Source organism: Barbus barbus (assembly GCF_936440315.1).
Source record: "Barbus barbus genome assembly, chromosome: 37".
Taxonomy (NCBI): Eukaryota; Metazoa; Chordata; class Actinopteri; order Cypriniformes; family Cyprinidae; genus Barbus; species Barbus barbus.
In genome coordinates, this window is record NC_136715.1 from 9,029,855 (window position 1) to 9,054,318 (window position 24,464).

At 38.7% G+C, this 24,464-nt stretch overlaps 1 protein-coding gene across 1 annotated transcript in view; it reads right to left on the reverse strand.

The window, feature by feature from the left end:
* The window catches only part of LOC306857080 (protein diaphanous homolog 3-like), a 326,012-nt gene that overhangs the window by 213,183 nt on the left and 88,365 nt on the right, over positions 1 to 24,464 (reverse strand). Inside the window, exons 4-11 of the mRNA XM_079396755.1 lie at positions 16,026 to 16,100; positions 15,754 to 15,823; positions 9,491 to 9,627; positions 8,728 to 8,833; positions 3,539 to 3,649; positions 2,325 to 2,433; positions 1,773 to 1,896; positions 49 to 167 (exon numbers count right to left, since the gene is read on the reverse strand). Of these exons, the coding sequence (XP_079252881.1) occupies positions 49 to 167; positions 1,773 to 1,896; positions 2,325 to 2,433; positions 3,539 to 3,649; positions 8,728 to 8,833; positions 9,491 to 9,627; positions 15,754 to 15,823; positions 16,026 to 16,100 (851 nt within the window). The remainder of the gene's footprint in view (positions 1 to 48; positions 168 to 1,772; positions 1,897 to 2,324; positions 2,434 to 3,538; positions 3,650 to 8,727; positions 8,834 to 9,490; positions 9,628 to 15,753; positions 15,824 to 16,025; positions 16,101 to 24,464) is intronic.

The window sequence follows — 24,464 nt, forward strand, 5'->3', positions numbered from 1 at the left end:
TCGATTTGAAAAGCAAACTATCCAGCTCCAATAGAAAAGCATACACACCTAAGAGGTGGCTGAAGTCCACATCCAGACGCTTGCGGTAGGCAAAGTCAGGATCTGTGCCGCTACGATGGAGGACGATTTGAGAGACACACTCCTCTATGATCTTAAAATACTGAGGCCTGGAGGACAGAGAACAAGTGAGAATAGGAGAGAGCGAGGAGTGAAGAAAAATCAATGCATTGTATTATCTTTTTGGGAATATGGTACCACTGACTCGGGCCACAAAATGAGAAAAATTGTTAGATTAACTCTAAATCCTCTGACAGTAGCGATACTGGATTATACAAGCTATTAACTGGTGCAATGAAAATGAATGAGTCCTTTAAATCTGCGATGCTGCTCGACACGCGCATAAAACAGAAAGAGAGATATAAAAATGGAGAGGGATATGGAGAGCGACATAACAAAAGAGAGAAGGGATGACGTATGAGATACTGTAGAGTGAACTCAACCACATTTTAAAGTATCATTTAAAACTGCAGCCAGGCAACAGGAGTTTGGCTTTCCTATCCCTGTTAACTATATAGTTATATATTTGAATTAAAAAAACTGAAGTAGCATTTGCCTGTATATTATAAACTGGTTAGACAGGTCTAGCCTTTGGCATGTGAATGTGTATATTAATGAAGTAGGTATATATGGTATATATCGCCTATCTGCAGTGTATTAGGAGCTTGCTTTTTGATCAAGACCAGGTTTAACACACCCCCAGCTGTGAGCTCAAAGACATAAAAACTCTCTTTGAGCAGACGCCACCGATGAAAAGAGAGAGAGCGAGAGAGAGGGTATATAGGGAAGGGGAAGAGTAATGTGGGCATGTGTGATGAGAGGAAGATGAAAGCAGGATCATTCTCTTTGTCGGACACTGCCATTGGATGGTTTGGGGGGGAAGAGACCAGCAAGGCGTGTGGACTGCCCTTGCAGAATAAACAGCGATCATGGACAGAGTTCAGAAATAAATGCTCATGAGGTGAGAAGAGCTTACTGGGACTACTGGGACCATTTAATAAAAACTGACCAATTTACCAGCAGGACTCGAGGAGGAGACACAACAAAGTTATGTTTATTTGGTCAGAGCAGAATTTATTTGGTCAGGTTCGAAACGCTTTGGGATAGCCTACTTATATTTTGGTGATTAACTGCAGGATAGGAGATAAAATATTTTTGGCAAGTCTTCTCTCCAGATATGTATAAAATAAACTACCATTTTAATACAGTGCACAGAACGATCAATAATGGATATATCAGAGTGAACAATTAATAAAGCGAAATATAGACAGAAGATATAGCGGAAGACATAGAGATATTGTAGATATCTCTCCAAGCAGAACAGGCGCTTCTTTTCTCCTGTAACGGCGCTCGGCAGATGGTCTCTCTTTACACCTCTATTTCCCTTTACACTTCGCTCTTCTGTCAAAGCTGTTATTCTTAACACAATACAGCTCACCGGCTAAAGAGCTTGAAAAGCTGATCTTCAACACACAACACACTGAGTCATTAACGAGACCTTAACACCGGGATGTATGCCGTTGCATCACTGGCACTAATTAGTCAAATTAAAAAAACCTCAGACTAGGTTTGAAAGGAAGGAGAGGCGGCATTTTCAGAAAAAATCATGAATACAAGATGAATGTGATGTGACTTGCAAGGGCCCGAGTACATAGCCACTGGTTGGGTGCTTTTCATTCACTATTTAGTCAAATTTAAAATAAAATAACCCTCACCGTGTGAAATAGTCATTCCTGACCAGCAACAGGTGCTGTAGTATGGAAAGAAAATGGCTCTCAGCGCTTGTGTCCTTCACAGAGCAGTATAACACATTAAAGACATCTCCAATTTCAGTACGCACTTTGTTAAGGAACAAATCAAGCACTGCAACTGCCAAAATAAAAGCAACAAATGGAAACATACAGAAGAAAACAGCATACACACTCTTAATAAATGCAGTGTAGACACAAAGACAGAGCAAAGAACTACCGACTAGCCTTGTCACAGCATGAGACTTGTAAAACACTGCTAATGAAAGTAAACTATTGAGGATGATTTATGGTTATGATTAAATCGAAGAAAACAACATCAATGCAGTCAGAGCATGCTCTCTAAAGATATTAAAACAGTCTGCATATGACCAACATGTTGTTGGAGGTCCTCAAAGGATCAAAGAATGAGTGGGAGAATGAAAAAGACGACGACACAAGGGAGGGGGAGTCTGAGTGTGGACAGAATAGCAAATGAAATTACATGTATCTCAGCATCAGAAGGATATTCTAGTTCACTTCTGATGTCCTCCAGGCGATGGGAGAACTCAATCATGTCCTCATCCTTGTGCTCCTCAAAGACCTTCAGCTGGATATCCAGAGCATCATTTTTTACAGCGTTCAGGGTCTACACAGCGTGAAGGGCAAGGGGAGACAAACAGAAGAAAAGAACAAATTAAATGGACCACGCCACAGAAAAAAAGATATTCCTTGGTCTTTTGAAATAAATAAACTTTGAATAAAACTTTGATGTAGTACTGTATGTACACCTACAACTCAAAGTTCCCTGTTAGTCCACCAAAACTATTGCTAGACACTAAAGGCAAGCGCAGACTACAAGAATGAGGTGCGACAGACTTTATGATTGATAAACAGTCTTTAGGAATTAGCTGGAAATAGGAATTAGAAAACAATAAACTGCAAAAGTTTCACTTTTCTTATGTACACTTGGCCTAAGTTGCGGAAGGAAAAACAACAAAAAAAACTATTCTTTTGTCAGAACCAGAAGCACATTAACATTTCCACAAACATCTAGTCATTATTCCGAAAAATGGTGGGGGTATTGTTGTTTATTTCACATGTGAAGAGGTTAGCCAATCAGAACGGAGGTTAACTACATGTAGAAATCATACAGATATAGTAGTAAAAACAGCAGGTGTAATTCTACGAAGCTGCTAGGAGAAGAAATTGAGGGGAAAAAATTATATACAACTGCTTTTGTTGCAAGAAAGCATGACTAACATTTCAAGTGGACTTTGAGGGGAAAATATGACAAATGTGTGGAATATTGGGCACTTTATGAGAGAGAAAAGAATAACAGCATTTTCAAAAATGTGCATTTAGAAAGAGAAAATAATTTTGCTTTCATTCAATCTCTTTGTATTCCCAAGTCCTGTTTCTGAGGCAGCTTCTGTTTTGAATAATAAATAAGACATGCGTGAGGCATTAATCTATCTCCCTTCCACACTCTCTGGCTTTCATTTCACACACATCTCCTGTTTTGTTCAGGCAGTTTTCAGTCATTTGTTGATAGAACATAACCACATTCAGAATGCCAAGAGGAGACAGACCGAGAGAAAGAGACCAATCCAATCCTGGCTGTACGTATTGATTCAGCAGAGCGACCTCTCCTTCAGGCCTTATAAATTATTTGCAGACCCATTTTACAATATTTCACTCAAGTGGACAACTCATTTAAATATTAATACACAGGCAGTGGTCGAGCCGCTTACCGGCAGGATCTCTCGCAGGCCGCAGCGCATAAATTCATTTCGGATGTGCAGCCTGAAGTCCAACTCATCAGGAGATGTTACGAGAGCATTGATGAGCTGCATGCAAGCCACCTAAAGGAAGAAGATAACATTCAGTAAGAGTATGTGTGCGTGTGTATATACATATGACATATGCAGGTCTGAGGGCATGCATTTGAATTAGGTGTTGAAATGCTAAATGGAATATTTGTATTAGGATTGATTAAAATGAATTGTCGAAGAACCATTTGGGGGGGGGGGGGGGGGGGGGGGCATTTAAAAACAACAAACAACGTAAAAGTAATGGTAACCAGTTTTAAATTTAAAATAGATAAGGTGCCTTATGCATAAATATACTACCAATAACAATAAGCAACAGAACCGTTTTTTGGAATTGATAAATTGGAAGAAATGTTTCTTGAGCAACAAATCAGCATATTAGAATGATTTCTGAAGGATCATTTTATACTGAAGACTAGAGTAATGACCATTTTTCTATCACAGGAATGATCAGCAACTGATGTCAGCAATCTTCAGTTAGCCTTGATTTGAATTTATCACTAGTTTAACAAAGCTTGATTTGAAAGCAAATGTGCATGGCCTTGAATGTCTCACTGAAGCTTGTTTTCAAGGGAATGTATAGGAGACTGCAAGTTTGAACATGTTGAAGAGCATCACTGTGGTTTATGACTCTCACTGAGCTCTGAGCCAACAAAAAGGATTCCAGCACCTCAGTCAAAAACTACTATTCTCATCTCAAGCAACACAGATCATCAATTATTGATCAGCCTTCTCCACGACACTCTAAATCACACGTGTGAGAGGGAGTGTTTAGTTAAAAGGCACTGGTGCATTCAGGGCCGTATTAAACAGACCATGAACTTAACCTCCTGTTCACATCATGTGTAATAATTGAATATTACATAAACCACACCAATTACAAATTCATAGTGGTGTGTGTCAACTTAGGCTGTGATGGCACATGAATATGTCAGACATACTCATACAGTAACAGTAGTTTTTTTTTAATAATTCAATAAAAGGACAGGCCTGTAAGACTCATTTGTTTGTGAATCAGATGATACTGACTGTGCTGTATGATTTGGATGCACTAAAAAAAATTGGTTACTGATTCAAGTTGGGATTAATTAAATAATCAATGTATAAAAAATGGGAGGCATTCATATTTCTCATCCTAAACTCATAGGGGTCAAAACAAAAAACAATAAATGTCAATAAAAATCAAGATGTTACACAATTGATTTAGTTCAATCAATGGATTTGTCAGAGTTCATGTGTCCTTTGAATGATGCACTAAATGGACAGGCTCATATGATTGCTGTATGAATCAGATTTACTAAAAAAAACTGGTTCATAAAAACCACCAGTTGATAAATTTAAAATTCTATATTTTTACTGAAATGGCCAAATAATTGTAGGCAATGTTTATAATTCTAAACTCAAAGCTCAAAACAGAAGATGATGACTATGAATAGAAATTAGACTGTAATGATGGGCTGTATATTTATATTTTTCACGCAGCAAAAATCAAGAAAACAAAATGGGCAGAATAAGTCTTTCATAGTAAAAATCCTTTGATTTAAGAGACAACGACATTGTATTATTCATATTTGTGTGGCTCAGCGGTTGAACTGCGGGAGGAATCTCAGCAAAGTTGAGCTTGTAAGAGACACTTGCTGACAGCTTTCATGACGGAAAAGAAAAACATATCTGCCATTAATAACTGTACCGCCTTCTTAATCTGCCGTCTTCACATGCCTGGCGAGAGACGGGAGTGGTGAGAGGAAAGGATGAGGAGAGAAAGAAAAAATCTATTCCTGTGAGAATCACTCACTCGCCATTAGCTCAGAGTAATACAGAGCCTAAAAGAAATATCCACTAGACATAGACATGAAAACGCAAATTATGTAGTGATAAAAAAACATGCTGAATCATTTACTAACTCCCATGGATGAGCACACAGACACATGCAAAACAAAAATACTTGGTATCCTCAAGCTCTCTTGAAAAATTCCTCAAAAATGACCCTCTCCAGTGCAGTTTACGGTCGACCCTGAGCACTCCCTGCCTCTCACTCCTACATAAACAAACTGAACTTTATGCAGTCTGGGTGTGTGCTCTAAGAGCATCTATTTGAAGATACAGCCCCTAAATATCTCCAGCAAGAACAGAAGAGTGGAGAGAGAAAAAGAAACCTTAAATAAAACTCCAAACTGTTCCCAGTTATAACAGCCTTTGATAAATGATTCATACGGTTAAAAGAGATCACAGCTGACTATTAGCAAAAAGGAACAATAACCAGTCAATAAATAAAACATTACTAGAGGCCTCTAAACACACCAGTTGGCCTTCATGGATATTAAACAGCACGCCTTGGATGTTTTTGGTTATTTTTCTCCTCTCATTTCATCAATTCTAATGGAGAAAAGTTGGCCAATAAGGGGCCGTTTCCTGTGTGACCTGCTACTATATAGCATTCAATTGTGTCGTATCAACTATTCAACACAATTTTGGACTGGAAGAGGAATTATTTGTGCATAAATCCATGCAAAACATAAGAGCCTGAGAACTACTAAATATTTTGCACTCTGCAGGTCACAGTACAGCATTCAATTCTGTTATTACATCAAAAGAATATAATTTTAGCTTCAACATTAACTGCTGAGTTAGAGGCTTATCCTGAATGCAGGATATGAGAAAGCATGAGAAAGTTCTCTCTATGTGTAGGTTTGAAGGGAAAGCTCAGTACTTCTCTTTCACCTCCCTCTGGTACCAATTAAACTAAAACACGGCTACTTTGATCAGTCTCAACAATGAAGCCACGCAGTGGATGCAGGTGAACCAGCACATGTCGTTCTTTAGGGCCAGCGCTCTGCAGAGGAGCTGGGCAGGTCACGGGTATTATTAGCATGCAGGCCTCACTTGAATGCATGCACATATGCTGCTACAAGAGGGCCTAGAGCCAGACAAACAGGCTGCCTGTATGGTCCTTGTATATGTGTATATGTATATGTATATGTATGTGTATGTGTATGTGTATGTGTGTGTGTGTGTGTGTGTGTGTGTGTGTGTGTGTGTGTGTGTGTGTGTGTGTGTGTGTGTGTGTGTGTGTGTGTGTGTGTGTGTGTGTGTGTGTGTGTGTGTGTGTGTGTGTGTGTGTGTGTGTGTGTGTGTGTGTATGTATGTATGTATGTATGTATGTATGTGTATGTATGTATGTATGTATGTATATATATATATATATATATATATATATATATATATATATATATATATATATATATATATATTAAAAAAAACTTTGTTTAGCCAACCGATAGACAAATGATAAAACCATAGACAGACAGACAGATTTATTTATTTATGATTTAACACCATATCAGCAGCAATGGCTATATTAATATATATAATTTTTATATTAATAAAAATATATATATTCAATGGCATCACTATCAATTCAATCAATATCATTTCAATATTGAGTTATAATTTAACAATTTTGTTATAAAAATACTAACTAAAATAATAACAACAATAATAGCAATAGTCTTTTAACTTATTATTTGATAAAACTTCTAAAATTGAGGACATCTTTAAAATGTCCATTAATATATTCTGATTATCTATTATAATTTAAAAATGGATATTCTATTAAAATATATTCTATACTCAAAAGAATCTCACATAAATCACAAACTGATTCCTCCCCAATCAATAAATATTAATGAGTGTGTCTTGTCTATTTTCCATACACAGACGGACAGAACAATAGACCATCAGTTAGAACAAATGGTACAGAATGACGGAAAGAAAGAACAAATGAATGATAGAACAACAGAGAGATGGAACGATACACAGATAGAAGCAACAATAGACAGATAGAAAAATAGATAGATAGAACGATGGAGCGATAGATAGAACGATGGAGCGATAGATAGAACGATGGAGCGATAGATAGAACGATGGAGCGATAGATAGAACGATGGAGCGATAGATAGAACGATGGAGCGATAGATAGAACGATGGAGCGATAGATAGAACGATGGAGCGATAGATAGATAGATAGATACCCATAGATAATTATTTAATGATATATTATATATTTTAATGCATTGAGTTTAGTTATGATCTATTTTGTTATTAGAGTTAATCAAGGTTTTTGAATGTAGAATATCAAATGAAGTTGATGTCAATTTTCTATTGTTGGTGTAAACATTATTTGCGGTTTACAGACCCTGACTCATGGTGCACTTCTGTCCTATTTGCGGGCACAGGGCTAAATACCCCTAATCAAATTATTATTAATTTCTGGAATGATTATGGTAAATCTCATCAGGGTGTTTGACTAATGCCAGTTTATGCTTTACAATGCAAATGAAGAGCTGCAACTGGCAGCACTAATCTCTGTGCTTTACAAGTGTCCTGAGCCCCTGAGCATGCTGGCTAAACAAAAGGTTGTGTTGACTTGTCAGAAAGGGAAAGGAAATTAAGTTAGTTTTATAATGTTTCATTTAAAAAAAAACTTAAAGGAGCATTAGGCATCTACTTACATAAGCTTTTGAAATGTGTTCTTATTTAAAGGACTGGTCGTTAACAAGCAGATATGCTCATTTGTGTCCTTATCCTTTTCATGAAGGCCTCTATACAGTAAATTGCATTTTAGAGGTGATCCAGAGCTGGTGACTTCATCGTTATATTGAAGTCACCATCAAGTAAATTGCTGGTGCTTCATCTCAGCATGACCATTTACTGGCCCTCAAATCTCTGAGGGAAACTTTCAAAATGGAATAGTATATAAAGGAAATGCATTTCCCCATCTGAGCAGTGCACACAACACCAGTCTGTCACAATAGTGCAAACAGCAATGTGAAAATGGGTAATGTTACTTTATTACAGGAGTGCTAATTAATAGAGCACTAGGGATTTTGAACAGATATTTGTTTTTTGTTTTTTTAAGATGTAGCCATTGCGTAATAAAAAAAGTTTTTTCTTTTTTTTAGAGAGTGGCACTATTCACGTTTTTTTTCCTATTGCTGCTATCATAGGTATAAATATGTACTATATGTGTGACCGAGTGTGTATTGAGGTCATGAGGGTATTGGTAGGGAACAAGTGAACAAGAAGGCAGATGAGCGGCAGTAAACGCTTACCTGTAACTGGACGGAGCGCACACTAAGACCTTGAACGATAGGGTTAAAGCGGGCCACCCCTCTTCCCTCAGTTGCTGTGGTGATGGCCTCAAGAACCTTCTCCAAACTTCATGCAGGAAATAAGTAAGAGTAAAAGTAAGGGTCACGAATTTGATTTAGATTTACATTTTTTCACAGAGGGTTATGCTGGGATTGCACTTCTCTCTGGTATGAAGGATGCTTTGAGAGCCCTTACTGCTGCAAATATACTTTTCATGAAAGACAATTGCACCTTTTCAGTGCTTACATGGAGCTGATATTTAAAAGAGAGATGAAGTAGTCATGACAAATGATAAAACTAAATGAATGCTGTGCTTATATCCTGAATACAAAAGGGGAAACACAAGCAAAAATGTTACAAAACTTTGCTGTCGCACAAACTGTGTTTGCAGGTGGAGAGCTGAAGCAAATAGTAACTAATACAACACACAGCTAAAGAAGAAATTACATTAAATATGGTTTAAGTTTGCATCAGAGAAAACGCCAGAATTATGATGCGGTGGCCCAAAAAGCATTTGAACACTTAAAAATATATGATATGCATATTTAATACCCTATTTGACAATGTCGATGTGAAAAATCACAATAGGGGCATAAAACAGAAAGTATATAATTAAGGGGGCTTAAATAATGAAATCAGGCTGAAATAAGAAAGAACAATAATTGCATCATAAACAAGTTGATTTCAACGGAAAGGCTAGAAAAAGTGAGACGGGAAGCTTACGTATTTTCTTCTCCCACAATGCAGATTGCAGAGAGCAGTTTGACCACATCTGTCATCATGGCCGGCTGACCAGGGTCAATGGCTTGGGCCAACAGTGCCAGACTCTTCTCCTCTCCAAGGATCCGCTCCAGTCCATACTGCAGACAGACAGAAAAAAAAAAAACGCATGTAAGACATTACCCAGTGTTTCCTGCGATGCTATTCCGTGGTGACACTGAACCACTGCTAAAACTACACAGTCTTAGCAAAAGATCAATTCAGGCAATCTAATTTGAACGGAATGACTTAAAGAATGGACGCACTAAAGAAGCAGAACAAAAAAACAGAATGAAATGGCTTATTCTTGCACAAAAATGCAAACAAAAAACAAAACCAATCAACAACAAAAAAATTATTAGAAACTGCACAACATTTTTCAACAATAAAATGATTATTACTTATAATACATGTAATTTAATAAAAATAAAAAATACAAATCAAGCATTAATCTAAAGGGTACATTATTGTAAATACATTCCAAGGGATTGGAAATACTGAGGGACACATTAAATTCAAAGTAGTAATTATGGAAAAGGGTTTTAGTTTTAAATTAGAGGTGACTCTTTCAAAAAGTGGAGGAACCAAAGGAGGACATGACGTAGCTGCCTGTTGCTCTGTCCTTGAAGTAATGACAAAACTGCAATCAGGGATATGTTAATAGTAGCGTGAAAGAGAGAGGGAGGGTGAAAAAAAGAAAAAGAAATGGCAAGCATAAAGGTGAATGAAGAATACAGACACAGGACAGAAAAGCCTTAGGGGTCTAAAATGACAACAGCGGTTCGAGACCTGCAGAGAGAAGACAGGAGTCAAAGAGGGGAGAATATCCACGTCTGAACACAGGGGGGTTCGGTTAATGACGACCGCAGTGCCAACACCACAGGACGAATTTCTCATTAATTCAAAACACTGATGTAACTTAAAAGGCTATCTCTCTCTACTCTGTCAATCTTTATATGCAATAGATTCACTTGGCGTGAAATTATTCACTAAAGTTGACTGTGTGTGTGTGTGTGTGTGTGTGTGTGTGTGTGTGTGTGTGTGTGTGTGTGTGTGTATTTTTAAAAAAAAAATGGTTAGACTAATTCTGAATTTGCATGATCTGATTATTTAGAAATGAACAAAATATGGGTCATCATGTATCTAAATTTGGAAGACCCAAATCGGCTGCCATCTTGCAACAGCACTTGTGACTCAAGTTTAGCAATTTTCAAGACACGAATCATCCTGAGTGAATTAATTTTGACTAAAAAGCTTTAGGACAGCAAACTCACCAAGTTGTGTTAATTGCTTCATAACTCATGCCAATTAATGGCTCCAACTGCCATTTCTCAGACTTGTTGTCATTCAGAACAGATGTTTCTGCAGTTTTTTTTTTATGCGAACCTAGGTATGAAAACATCCTTCCCGCCTCAGAGGCACAGGGGAGATATCTTGTTTACGCGCAGTAATGGATGTAAACATATTTGAGCCATTTTCTGTCTTCATTCCACGGGAGTTGGTGACAGCTGGACGGGAGCACCTGGCTGGCAGGCAACATGGGCGGAATGTGTCCCATGATGCTGTGGGGCTGAAGTGAGAGGTCTGGAGCTGTGACAGGCCTCTGGGTAAATAAGGCTCGTGGCACCTGTCGGGTGCTTGGGATTACACCAGACCTTCAGGGCTGAGGAGTGAGAGTAGTAGATTTTGAAACTCACAGAAAACACAACTGGGATCTCCCGCAAATTAATTCCGATGACTACACAGAAATAGATGCAGAAAGTTTTTTTTTTTTTTTCTTTGAACTTACAGAAATAGGCCTCGGGAAAACAACAATGGCCTCAACCCATTTATATTTCCTCAGTGGGTGACCATGACAGATTTCCAACTGAAAAATGCACTGATGCGCTTAATTGCTTTGTTTCCTTTTTGAAGCAAATGGCATGTCAATTAGAGTCAATGACGGGACAATTGAATACAGTCATAAAAGAAAAAAATGAAGTCAACTTGTGAAGCTCCTGAGGAAAAGAGAACTAATTACATACTGTAGATAATGACTAGATTTTTACATTTGTTGTTAAAAAAAAATGTACAAATCTCACAACCATTTTGGGTGGTTGCCAAAGCTTTGCTATGTGGCTGAAAATATGTTTGTAGTGCCCTGTCAAGGTCTACATTTTCTTTTTTCCCCCAGTAAGGATGCATTAAAAATAGTCAAAAGTGACCATAGTAAAAAAGTAATATATTTAAAATACATGTATTTCATACTAAGTATTGTTCAAATCTATTAACATTTACTGGCATATCGCTTGAAACCTACTGATATAAAAAACAATCAGGGTATATACAGGAATCATGGAGTTAAATTTAATACATTTTAAGACCTTTTTTACCATAAATTTTAACCTGTTACATTGGCGACAGTAACTTTTTAAATTTACTATACATTGATTGTAAGATAGCACAACTAAACAGTCATACTTTGTGATAATTCCTTATCAATGCTACTTACTTCAAAAGCGTGGGATCGAAGCACGAGAGAATTGAGTGACTAACCCAATGCAACACAAGAAACAAGAATTAGACCAATAAACAAAACAACTGACAAAACTTATAGAAGAGGGAAAATTAAGCTCTCCAAAATAACGGGACAATGAGTTCACACAGTATAGGGCTCAACGTTAAGGATTTTTTCTATTGGCCCGGTTGGGCCAGTGGTTCAAATTTTTACTTGCCCTATCAACATTTTCACTGGCCCTACCACAAAAAAATAAAAGTCGCGGTTATCATTGTTTTTAATCTATGTTATCTTGTATTCCAATAAATAAGCTTATATTACATCAATATTTTAGATGCCAATTAAGTTTTACAATTGCAATTTCACTCTCTGACAGAAGGTGGCACTTAACAGCAATAATACAGCGTTTCCTTTGTTACCACTGTTAAACAGAGCAGTGCTGCGCGTATTAACACTAATTTAAATGCGTTATGCGGAGGCAAGATGAAAAGAAAACCATGTAAACTTTTCTGAAAACAGCCAGTTCCGATTTCCAAATTTCGATTCCGCCTATCGATTCCTATGTGCTTTTTTTTCTTCATCTGCCAGGACCTTGCTCGCCAAGCACTCCAAAGTTTGGCTACATTTGCAATCAGAAGGCAAAAAAGCCAAGTATAATATGTGATAGCTAAACATGTTGCAAGAGACGGGTCACCACCAACATGACATCAGCACTACTTCCACACAATTATTGCGCATTACAAAATGAGTTTTTCCAATTTAGCAGACTTTAAGTATACTAAATGTACAATTGCAGGGTATTTTTATTAAGTACATAAATATGCAAATGTATTTGTAGTATACTTAGCATGAAGTAAATGTATTTCAAATACATTTTAGTACATTTATTTTTCACTAGGGGAGAGTAAACCGTTTGCATAGCTACAAAAATATATTTTTTAAATAAATGCTGTTCTTTTCTACTCATCCCTAAATCTTGAAAAATAGATCACGTATTCACAGAAAAATATTAGAATTATATTATACTAGAATGATTTCTGAAGGATCGTGTGACGCTGAAGACTGATGTAATGATGAAAATTCAGCTTGGTCACCACAAGAATAAAATGCATATAAAAAAAACAACAAAAAAACCCAGCTATTTTAAATTGTAACAATATTTTACAATATAACTGTTTTTGTTACTGGCTTTTGGCCTAAATTACACTCTTTAATACTAAGTTTAATACTTGGGGTTCTTTTTAGAAATTTTTTAGAAATGCTTTAATAAAATTTTATTAAAGCAAATAAAAATATTTTAAAATATAACTGATAAAAACAAGAGATGATATTCTATATGATTTGCCTAAATGAACTAAAAATAAAACACTAAAAACAAAAAAATTCAAATAAAATCAGGCATTATGTAAATCTACTTTTTTTTCAAATCTCAAATAGCAATGTACCGCAATGCCAATGCTTACTTTAGAAAATAGCATTGATGAACGCCATTTCAAAGAAAGAATCAGACCTGTTAGCATGGCAGATAGATGACTGCTAACAGCTTCTCAGATAAGATTAGTTCAACTTCACTCAAACACCATGGGATAACACTGACAACCTGACAACATGTCTGTCTAGCATCTGCCACATACCCAGTGAATGAACATGGATCAAAACACCACAGATCTCCATCTCTAACACGCTCATATGTATGTTTGCACGAGGCGGGGGTAACTCCTCAAACCCCGGGCTATCAACAACATCAGAGACACCACTGGAGATCCACTTCTAACACATCTCTCTAACAGGAGTGTGCAAATCATCAAAAGCCCCCTCAGACCTCTCCACCTCAGCCGTGCGGTGTAACCCCCTCCCGAGTTCAGAGTGGTGGCTGTCTGCAGCCCACCTTCATCTGAAGTTCTCCTCTTATCGCTCCTGACCATTTGAAAGCAGCCGCAGGTACGTGTGTCCAGCGGGGAGGAGCGGGAGCGCAGTGAGTTAGCGGAGATGTAACAGCGGCTGATGAAGGGGTCGGCTGAGATGCCACAGCGACTGAAATGAGTCTTGTTTGAAGCTGGTGCTTTAGGGTAATGATGAGATTTCAACTTCAAAAAAAGTACATCTGAAACTCATGAAATACATCCACAGCAGATAAATACACTCTTTTTCCAAAATGTTTTTGTTACTTTATTCTACATTTTCTGTGTCACTTGTAATATTTCATTAAATATGATGGTTGGCTGGTTGGTGATTTGATGCCCTGCCATCTTCCTTGGCTATTTTCATAGCGAGTAACAAGTTGAAATGGTATAAAAGAGCAATTAAAAAAAAAAAAAAAACTATATACTGTTTTTTAAAATATTCTCAAGATAAAAAAAACTCTAAAATGGATTCACGTTTGATTAACCATGAAGGCACATTAGAACAACAATCATCTGAAGCTTAAGAACTAGGGATGCACGATATTATCGGACTGATATCGAAATCGGCCGATAATGACTTTAAGTGTAAATATCGGCATCGGCCTGACATGCTAAATTATGCCGATATGTCTTGCCGATAAGGGGAAGGGGTTAACTCGCATGTGCTCAGGGTGTGCTAGCGATTAGATCACGTCAGCAATGTGGCTCATTCTTGAAGCAAAGTTTTGTCTGAATGATGAATAGATTGACTGTTTTGGATCGCTGCATTTAATGTGTGAAGGCATGTACAGAATGACGCGTTCGGTGTGGGATAGAGTAAACAGTTATAGCACAACTGGGGAAGTCGTGGCCTAATGGTTAGAGAGTCAGACTTGTAATCCAAAGGTTGCGAGTTCGAGTCCCCGGCCGGCAGGAATTGTAGGTGGGGGGAGTGAATGTCCAGCGCTCTCTCCACCCTCAATACCACGACTGAGGTGCCCTTGAGCAATTTTACTTTTAATTAAAAGTAAAATAGCCTACACAAATAACATTTAGACTGTGTTTCTGATTAAATAAAGCAGTAATTGATGTAATAAATTAAGTATGTTTTGATTTAATGGTCAGAAGCTATAGCTTACATGAAAGAAAAAAAAAAAGAAAAAATCACAAACATGACACTTGTAAATTAAATAATTTTATATATACTGATTTATTCATTAATGTGTAACGTTTTATTTTTTAAACAAATCATGAGCTCTAAAAGATTTTCAGAATTTACAACTCTTTTGTTTTAGACCATCTACAAATGTTAAATCTTAAAATAAAATATTAGGGTTAACACTGCATCTTTCTGGGGGAAAAAATGCAGCGATTGATATAGTTGATTTATATTTATTTTCAAAGCTTCAATGTACTGTTAAAAAACCTTTATTATTTTTTATTTAATTCTAATAAATAAGTTCTTGTTAAAAACTAACCAAAATTAATAATATTTTGTTCATAATTTCTGCACAGGAGAGACCTGGTGTTGTTTCCAAACAAAAGGAAATATATCGGTATCGATATCGGCCAAAATGAGTTGAAAAATATCGGCATATCGAATATCGGCAGAATTCCAATATCGTGCATCCCTATTAAGAACAGTAAATGGTTTGAAATACATTGACAGCCCACATTGGCATCTCATTGTTATCTCACATTTAAAAGAGTGATCACAGCCATTGAGCCATATTTAGGTGCAGTTTTTTATGTAGCCTTTGAAAACTGATAATTGTCCAATATGAGACGAGATTATCTCAAGTGGAAGGTAGTTATAATGTGAACCCACTGCTTGGTGACATTATTACCTTGTTGTTCATAAAGGCCTTGAGGCACTGAATGACTTTGTGTTGACTCTTCTTATCCACTTTTTCTTGGCTGAAAAAAAAAAAAAAAAACACGCACAAAATTCAAGAATGAGTGAAAGCAAGCAGAGCTCAGTGGGTTACTAGAAGACAAAAACAGAGTCAGATTTTAGTTAAACTGTTATGACCTCAGGACTCATGCTGAGGTAGCACACAAATAGTTTGAAACCTAGCAGGATGCCTTTAAGAAATATGGCTAATGAAATTTGTTTTACTGTTTTTTGAGGAGGAGCTTCTCCAGCGCGTCCAACAGGAGGCCCAGACCCTCATGGCCGAAACTCTGCACCCAGCTGAGAAAAAAAAAAAAAACATGTTAGTGTAATTCTGATAATGTGCATAATAATAATAATAATAATAATAATAATAATATGGAAGTCAACTGCTCCCATCAAGTGTTTGGTTACCAGTATTCTACTAAATATTTGTGTTCAGCAGAAGAAAGAAATTCATACAAGTCTAGAACAATTTGAGTGAGTAAATGATAATTTTAATTTTGGGGTGAACTACCCATTTAAGTCAGGAACTAGCAGTTTACAGTATTAGCTCTAAAAGTCTGTTGTCAGTCCTGTGTCTTGTTTCCCCCTCCTCTCGTGCCCATATTTGGACTTCCTGTTCTTGTCTTCGTTACTTTATTAGTCCCTAGCCTTGTGTTTAATTGCCCCGCACCTGTTTCTGTTCTTCCTTGTTGATTTCCCAGTGTTTATAAGCACATTCCCCGTTTGTTTTGCTTGTGCTCCTAGTCTCAGAAGTGTGTGATTAAAATACTACTTTGCTGGAGAACTCCTTGTCCCCTCGTTTCCTTCCTGACGGAACGTCACATCTGTACTTTATATTACCTAAATAAACTATATTGTATTACATGCCTGGACCGAACCATAAGAATCAATAAGTGTTATCAGAGTGAAGTTTGTCAGAGCCCATTTAACGTCGGTAGATTCTACCTTCTTCAACAAATTAAGCTCTCCCCCTGGAGCTAAAAGTGAAAGGCATTGCTAATGGAGCAAAGATGTTTATTTGAATTCCATTCAGACACAATCTCGCGCTCTACATCTCCATTGATTCGGCCTCTATTGTCTGTAGAAATTGCCACGGTGGAAATTTAACTCTCCAATAACGAGAGGAGAAGCGTGTTGAATGAGGCATTGATTAATAATGAGGGAATTCAGTAAGCATAAACAAACCGATTAACCCATTGTGTGTAGGAAGCAGGTTGGAGTTCATTCAATTACAACTGCAGCCTGTAAGAGATGTTTTTGCATACACAAGCTTTTATTTGCATTCAACAGTAATGACATGGCCCGACAAAGCAGAGATTCCAATAAAATATTTTATGACATTAAAACCATTTTAGGGTGAAAAACAAGCAAATACCAATAACTACTGATAGCTGTTGTGTTATGTTATGGCTGATAATTGATAAATGCTCGATATTAAACTTCTATGCTATTTTGTCTAAAAAAATAAAATAAAAAAAACACTAAAAACTAAAATCAATATAATAACTGCACTATGATGCATATTAGGATGGCTGAAAATAATACTGCTCAGCTTCTACTCAAATAATAATAATATATGCATGCAGTAAGTAAAATTATTTAAACAACAGAACTGCAACCAAGTTATTCAAAACACTTACGCAGCTGTAGTCCGTCTCTTCTGGTGACTAATCGGCTTTCCCAACCTTAGAGCAGCGACTGTGAAAGTATTTAAACTGCTCGTCGCTGCTCTAAGGTTGGGAAAGCCGATTAGTCACCAGAAGAGACGGACTACAGCTGCGTAAGTGTTTTGAATAACTTGGTTGCAGTTCTGTTGTTTAAATAATTTACTTGCTACTAGGAAGGAATAGTTCGTTTCCTACCTATTTCTACTCTGCATTTTCGTTGTTTTTCTCTGTTAATTGCACTTACTGGAAATTAGAATAATTTGTGCCTCAGATGAGAACGAGCCTTTGTGATTGTGCAAAGTGTTAGTTTAGTCTTGAGCTATTTAGCAGTCCTTTAACCTTATTGGCTGGGCTGATCAGAAGCCGGCAACAGCTGTTTTCACTCTAGTTTCTTAGACTGTATTTATTTGATGTCAGGAAGCGTTCAGCCTCCTCGTGTGAAGACCAACGAGTGTAAAGACAGACGACTTTTTCCTGCGCGACTTTGACAGAGCAACGACACCGAGCGCACACTTAAGTATCCTTTATATCTGTCCTCACGCTTTCCTATCCTCTATTATGTGTTTCCAAACCATTCCGGTTCTCTCTCTACCTCGCTCTAAAAATACATGCAGAAGGTCACATAACCCTGCCAACCTGCGCACTATCTCTACATCTTCCACTGCACCTCTTTCTTTCTCTGCAGGTCTTTGGAATTGCCAGTCAGCTGTCAACAAAGCCGACTTCATTTCTGCATTTTCCTTACATTCCACACTCAGCATCCTGGGCTTGACTGAGACATGGATCCGTCCAGAAGACACGGCAACCCCAGCTGCTCTCTCTCACAATTTCTCTTTCTCTCACACCCCTAGGCAAGTTGGCCGGGGTGGGGGCACTGGCTTACTCATTTCTAACAATTGGAAATACTCTACCCACTCTCCCCTAGGCAATCTCAACTCATTTGAATTGCATGCTGTTACTGTGACAGCTCCTATAAGACTCCAGATTGCGGTAATCTATCGTCCGCCGGGCCAAATACCACCAACCTTCCTAGACGAGCTGGACGGACTGCTGTCGTCTTTCATGGAGGATGGCACTCCACTCTTAGTCTTCGGCGATTTCAACATTCACCTAGACAGGCCTTATGCTACAGACTTCCAGTCACTCCTAGCTTCATTTGATCTCAAACGCCTCACCACTACTAGCACGCACAAATCTGGTAACCAACTCGACTTTTGTTCTACAGATAACATTCTGGTACAACCACTCCATATCTCTGACCATTTCTTCATTACATTTACTTTACGTTGTGCTACTCAGGTGCCACCATCTCCCTTACCGGTTACTTTCAGACGCAACCTACGCTCCCTTTCCCCCTCCCTTCTTTCCTCTGTAGTATCCTCCTCTCTTCCCTCGCCTACCCATTTCTCTTCTCTGGGTGTAAATGCAGCCACTGACACTTTATGCTCTACCTTAACCTCTTGTCTAGACGACATCTGTCCTCTCTCCTCTAGGCCAGCACGGGCTGCTCCTTCTAACCCCTGGTTATCCGATGTTCTTCGAGAGAATCGGACCAAACTCAGAGCGGCAGAGAGAAAATGGCGCAAATCAAACGATCCGTCGGACCTGAGTAGGTATCAGTCTTTGCTTTCATCTTTCTCTACTGAAGTCCACACTGCCAAATCCTCACATTTCCACAACAAGATCACCAGCGCTCCAGACATGCGTAATCTCTTCAGAACATTTAATTCTCTCCTCTGTCCCCCTCCTCCACCTCCCACCACTTTGATAACCGCTGATGACTTTGCCTCTTTTTTCACAGACAAAACTAGAACAATCAGCAACCAGTTCTCAACTCCGCAGGACCTCCGATCAACCACATCCACCGCTCTAGCTCCCATCTTCTCCTTCTGTCCCCTCACCGAGGCAGAAGTATCCAAACTTCTCCTCTCCAGCCATCCTACATGTCCTCTCGACCCGATCCCCTCACATCTTCTCCAAACAATCTCTCCCACACTCTTACCGGCACTCACACACATTATCAACACATCTCTCCTCACAGGCATCTTCCCCACAGCATTCAAGCAGGCTCGGGTAACCCCACTGATCAAAAACCCTACATTAAATGCTTCTCTTTTAGATAACTACAGACCTGTCTCTCTCCTTCCATTCATAGGGAAAACACTCGAACGAGCTGTCTTTAACCAGCTCTCGCGGTTTCTTTCACAGTACAACAAGCTGGATGCTAAACAGTCAGATTTCAGGAGTGGCCATTCAACAGAGACTGCGCTACTCTCAGTCACTGAAGCCCTGCGAACTGCAAAGGCTGATTCCAAATCGTCAGTCCTCATTCTGCTGGATCTCTCTGCTGCTTTTGACACTGTCAATCATCAGATTCTCCTGTCTACACTCTCATCACTGGGCATCACTGGAATTCCACTTCGCTGGTTTGAATCCAATCTCACCGGTAGATCCTTCAGGGTGACCTGGGGAGGGGAGGTATCCAAACCACATCAACTGGTCACTGGAGTTCCTCAGGGATCGGTTCTTGGACCCCTCCTCTTCTCCACATACACTACATCGCTGGGTCCCATCATACATGCGCATGGCTTCTCCTATCACTGCTACGCCGATGACACACAGCTCTATCTCTCTTTTCAACCAGATGACCCAACGGTAGCTGCACGGATCTCAGGCTGCCTGGCGGACATCTCGGCATGGATGAAAGAACATCACCTACAGCTCAACCTGGCAAAGACGGAACTTCTGGTCTTCCCTGCCACTCCGACTCTACGGCATGACTTCACGATTCAGTTCGGCTCATCAATGATTACCCCATCAACTTCGGTCAGAAATCTTGGTGTAATCTTTGATGACCAGCTGACCTTCAAAGAGCACATTGCAAAGACTGCTCGTTCCTGCAGGTTTGCACTACACAACATCAGAAAGATCAGGCCCTTTCTGACAGAGCATGCTGCGCAACTTCTTGTCCAGGCCCTTGTTGTTTCTAGACTGGACTACTGCAATGCTCTTCTGGCTGGTCTGCCATCAAACGCAATCAAACCTCTACAAATGATTCAGAATGCAGCGGCACGACTGATCTTCAACGAGCCCAAAAGAGCGCATGTTACACCTCTCTTCATCTCCTTGCACTGGCTACCAGTGGCAGCTCGCATCCAGTTCAAGTCACTGATGCTTGCGTACAGATCTACCACAGGCTCTGCACCCTCCTACTTCCACTCACTATTACGAACCTGCATCCCCTCCAGAAGTCTGAGATCTGCTAGTGAGCGACGCCTTGTGGTACCATCACAGAGAGGCTCAAAATCACTCTCCAGAACATTCTCGTTCACCATTCCTGGCTGGTGGAATAATCTTCCCACCCCTATCCGGAACGCCGGATCCCTGGCAACCTTCAAGCAACAACTGAAAACTCATCTCTTTCGGCAGTACTTGACTTCATTCTAAAAAAAAAAAAAAAAAAAAAATTTACTTTCCCTCTCTTTCTCTCCACCTACTAGCTTGTACTTATTTGAACAATGACTGAGACTTGGTGTTACGAGCACTTCCTCTGTCTGACTGCCTCTTCAAGATGAATCGCTTTTTGTATTCCCCAATTGTAAGTCGCTTTGGATAAAAGCGTCTGCCAAATGACTAAATGTAAATGTAATGTAAATGCATGCATGTAAGCATCTATCCATCAATTTGTCATTTACGATCCAACTAGACTCAGGTAACTGAAAGAACTTCAAGCCCCACTCTTTTCCACAAACACATAAAAAACTAATTTGCACTCTGGAAACTGCAATGTTACTCCTACTTTCAAGCTGTGATTCATTGTGTCCTTAAGTCCTTAGTGGTCAAACAGAATCACTGGTAAATTGGTGGTTAAGCCCACTAAAATCAGGCTGGTAGGAGCAAGAAAAAAAGCTCATCTACCTTTGTCTGTGATCACCCGCTTTAAACTATGGTCACAAAAAAAGCGATCGGCATTATGAACTGTTGATCATGTCAGTCATGGTGGGCTGGGTTGAGTGCAGTTTCACAGAACTGTGGGAAATTGCCTCAGTGTAAGTGTAGAATAGCGGTGAGCATCAGCAGCCAATTTTCAGAGCCAGTGTCAAGAGGCGTGGGTGCGCTTCCAAGGCTAAATTACAGCCGAAATTGACCACAACCCGGAAACTGGAAAGGAGGACTGGAGAAGAGAACCAAGAAGAGAGAGAGATAGATCATGCTGTTTAAAGTAAAACGGAGAGCAATTTAGAGACAGTCCGATGAGACTGAAAGACAGTGCTCTCCTAGCTGAGCTGTGGCAGGATTGATGTCGCCACACTTTCACAGGCAAAAAGTCTGCGCCAAAATGAGTTCTCGTGCCAGTTTCATTGCAAAAGTCAAAAGGTCAAATACTATCCTGCTGCACTTTATAGGAGAACGCAAATGGTTGTAACAACACATGCTGCAGTTCAGTGTTTTTATTATTTATTATGCAACAAACTGCTGCACTGGATATTAATCCAAAAGCAGCAAAAAAGGCATGATTGTATGCATGTGTACCTAGGCAAGGCAAGGCAAGTTTATTTATATAGCACATTTCATACACAGTGGTAATTCAAAGTGCTTTTACATAAAAGAAAGTGAAATAGACATTAAAATCAATAAAAACATGGAAATAAAAATAATAAAAACAAGGAATTTTAAAATGATATAGAAAATGATTTAAAATAAATTTAAAGAAAATGATTATACCTAAAATTTATTGCAGTCAGTTCGGACATATAGCACAGTGCTCATTCAACAAATGCACAGTTAAACAGATGAGTTTTGTGTCTTGATTTAAATGTGGCTAATGTTTTAGCACATCTACCTACCACAATCAACACATATTGTGAATTCATGTCACCATTTCCCTTGAGTTATAAGCACATTTCTTCCTTCCCTACTTGCAAATGAGCTGTAGGATGATCAAAACATCCAACATGGAGGGATGTTGTGTACTGTAGAGAGAACCCAGGGCACAGAGAAGCTATGATGAAGGGACCTGATACAAGCCACCATGTCCTAAATATGGATCTTCATACTATTTTTCTTCCCCACTCGCTCATGCCTTCTTTTATTTCTTTCTGTTCAGTAACTTCCCCTTGCTTCATCCACTCCAAAGGGATCGTGATGATTTCCAGTACATGGTGTCTCTTGGGTGTACGTAGACAGAATAAGGCTCTCTGAACATATTTAACTTGTAGTTGAAGAGAGGTGCAAGAGGAAGATGAAATATCAGCCAGTCTTTTAGGTATTGCGGCTGATTGCAGTGGGAGTTGAGGGCTCAGGCCCCCAAAGAGCTGGTTAATCACATCTCACCACAGAGGTAAATGTATCATAGTAACAAAATAATCAGCAGAGAGCAGAGTAATGTGTAGCTGCATACAAAAAAAAGCCATTGGTTTCTTTTGTTCGCCAGCTTTTCCCCTTATCCTATTGATTGGAAAACCTGCCAATGGCGAGGAATGGGGCTTCCCACTGGGAGGAGAGGGGAAGGAAACGAATGATCATGAGAGAGGGAGAAAGAGGGAAAAAGGATGGATGGAGGTGATGAGGGAGTGACGGAGTGCGGCAAAGACTACAAGAAAGTAGAGAGTTATGCAGAGAATCAAAGTGGGTTCGCAGAGAAGCTACGAGGGCAATACAGAGTGTTTATGCGGCGAGAGAGAGAGAGCAAGAGTCAGTGTAATGTCTGTTCCCATCAAAATGCAGTCCTCGTCCAATTCTAATCAACAAGCCGCATGCCTCCAAGCTTCCACTAATCAAATTCTAGCATGTATGCCTGTGTGAATTTTCAAGGTGAAGCAAAAGGGGGGCTCACCCTGAATTGAATTTGTCAAATCGGACTGGAGCGGAGAAAACAGAGAAGGGGAGTGTAATAGTCCATCAACAAAATTCATTTGCTGATGGGATTCCAGCTCATGTCTAAATCAAAATGACGACAATGATGACGGTTATTATGGATGAAATGAACTGTTAGTTTAGCCGAATAAAGAGCCGTGGACGTGTCACAACACTCAAATGAGCGATAAATTAAAGACAATGCTGGTTTCCGTGAGAAACGTACATTTACAAGCCCTCATGCCGAATACATCTCAGGGTTATTTCATGAATTTCTTTTTTTTTCGGAATAGGATTGGGAAAGTGTCAGTAATTGAAAAATCAGGATGGGAGGATTGTCAATCGGAGCAAATTTCTTGCAAAATGGCATAATCAAGTTGTTTCTCAGGAGTGAGGAAATAGAGATGTGTAATAAAATGCAAACAGGATCAACAGAAGGAGTGCAATAGTCAATGAGAGTCAAACAGAAGTGGAAGAGAAACTTTTGCTCTGCACTTCACTACAGTCACTTTAATCTTTCTAATTCACTTTATTTTGCCCTACTACTATTCCATTTTATGTTAATGTTTCTTGGGTTCTTTGGGCTACAGCATTTGTTATTTTATTTTGCACTCATACACAACTATGCTGCTGTTATGAACACAAATAAGACAATAAGACAAAAAGATAAAACATGAAGCAAGGTAGGAATACACTATCATTCAAAAGTTTGGGGTCTGTTTTCAGTAACATTGTGAAATATCACAACAGCCATTATTCTGGTCTTTAGCGTCACATGATCAGAAATCATTCTAATATGCTGATTTGGTACTCAAAGATCTTTTATTACAATAACAGTGTTTTCCCTAGGTTTGCGGCTTTTGGAATATAACAACTGAATTATTTTTCCCAAATTCTGTTTTATATTTTTTCCAAATTCCATTTTTCTGGATTCCTTTTTAATGGTTACATTAAATTTTATTAAACAAAAAAACATTAATTAAAATCATGAAACTTAATTTAACATCAATTTATTAAAAGTTTAAAAAAAAGTTACGTTTAGGGCCCTATAAAATGTTTTTCCAACCTTATGTTTTATTGCGTTTACATTTAGTCATTTGGCAGGTGCTTTTATCCACAGCGACTTACAAAGTAG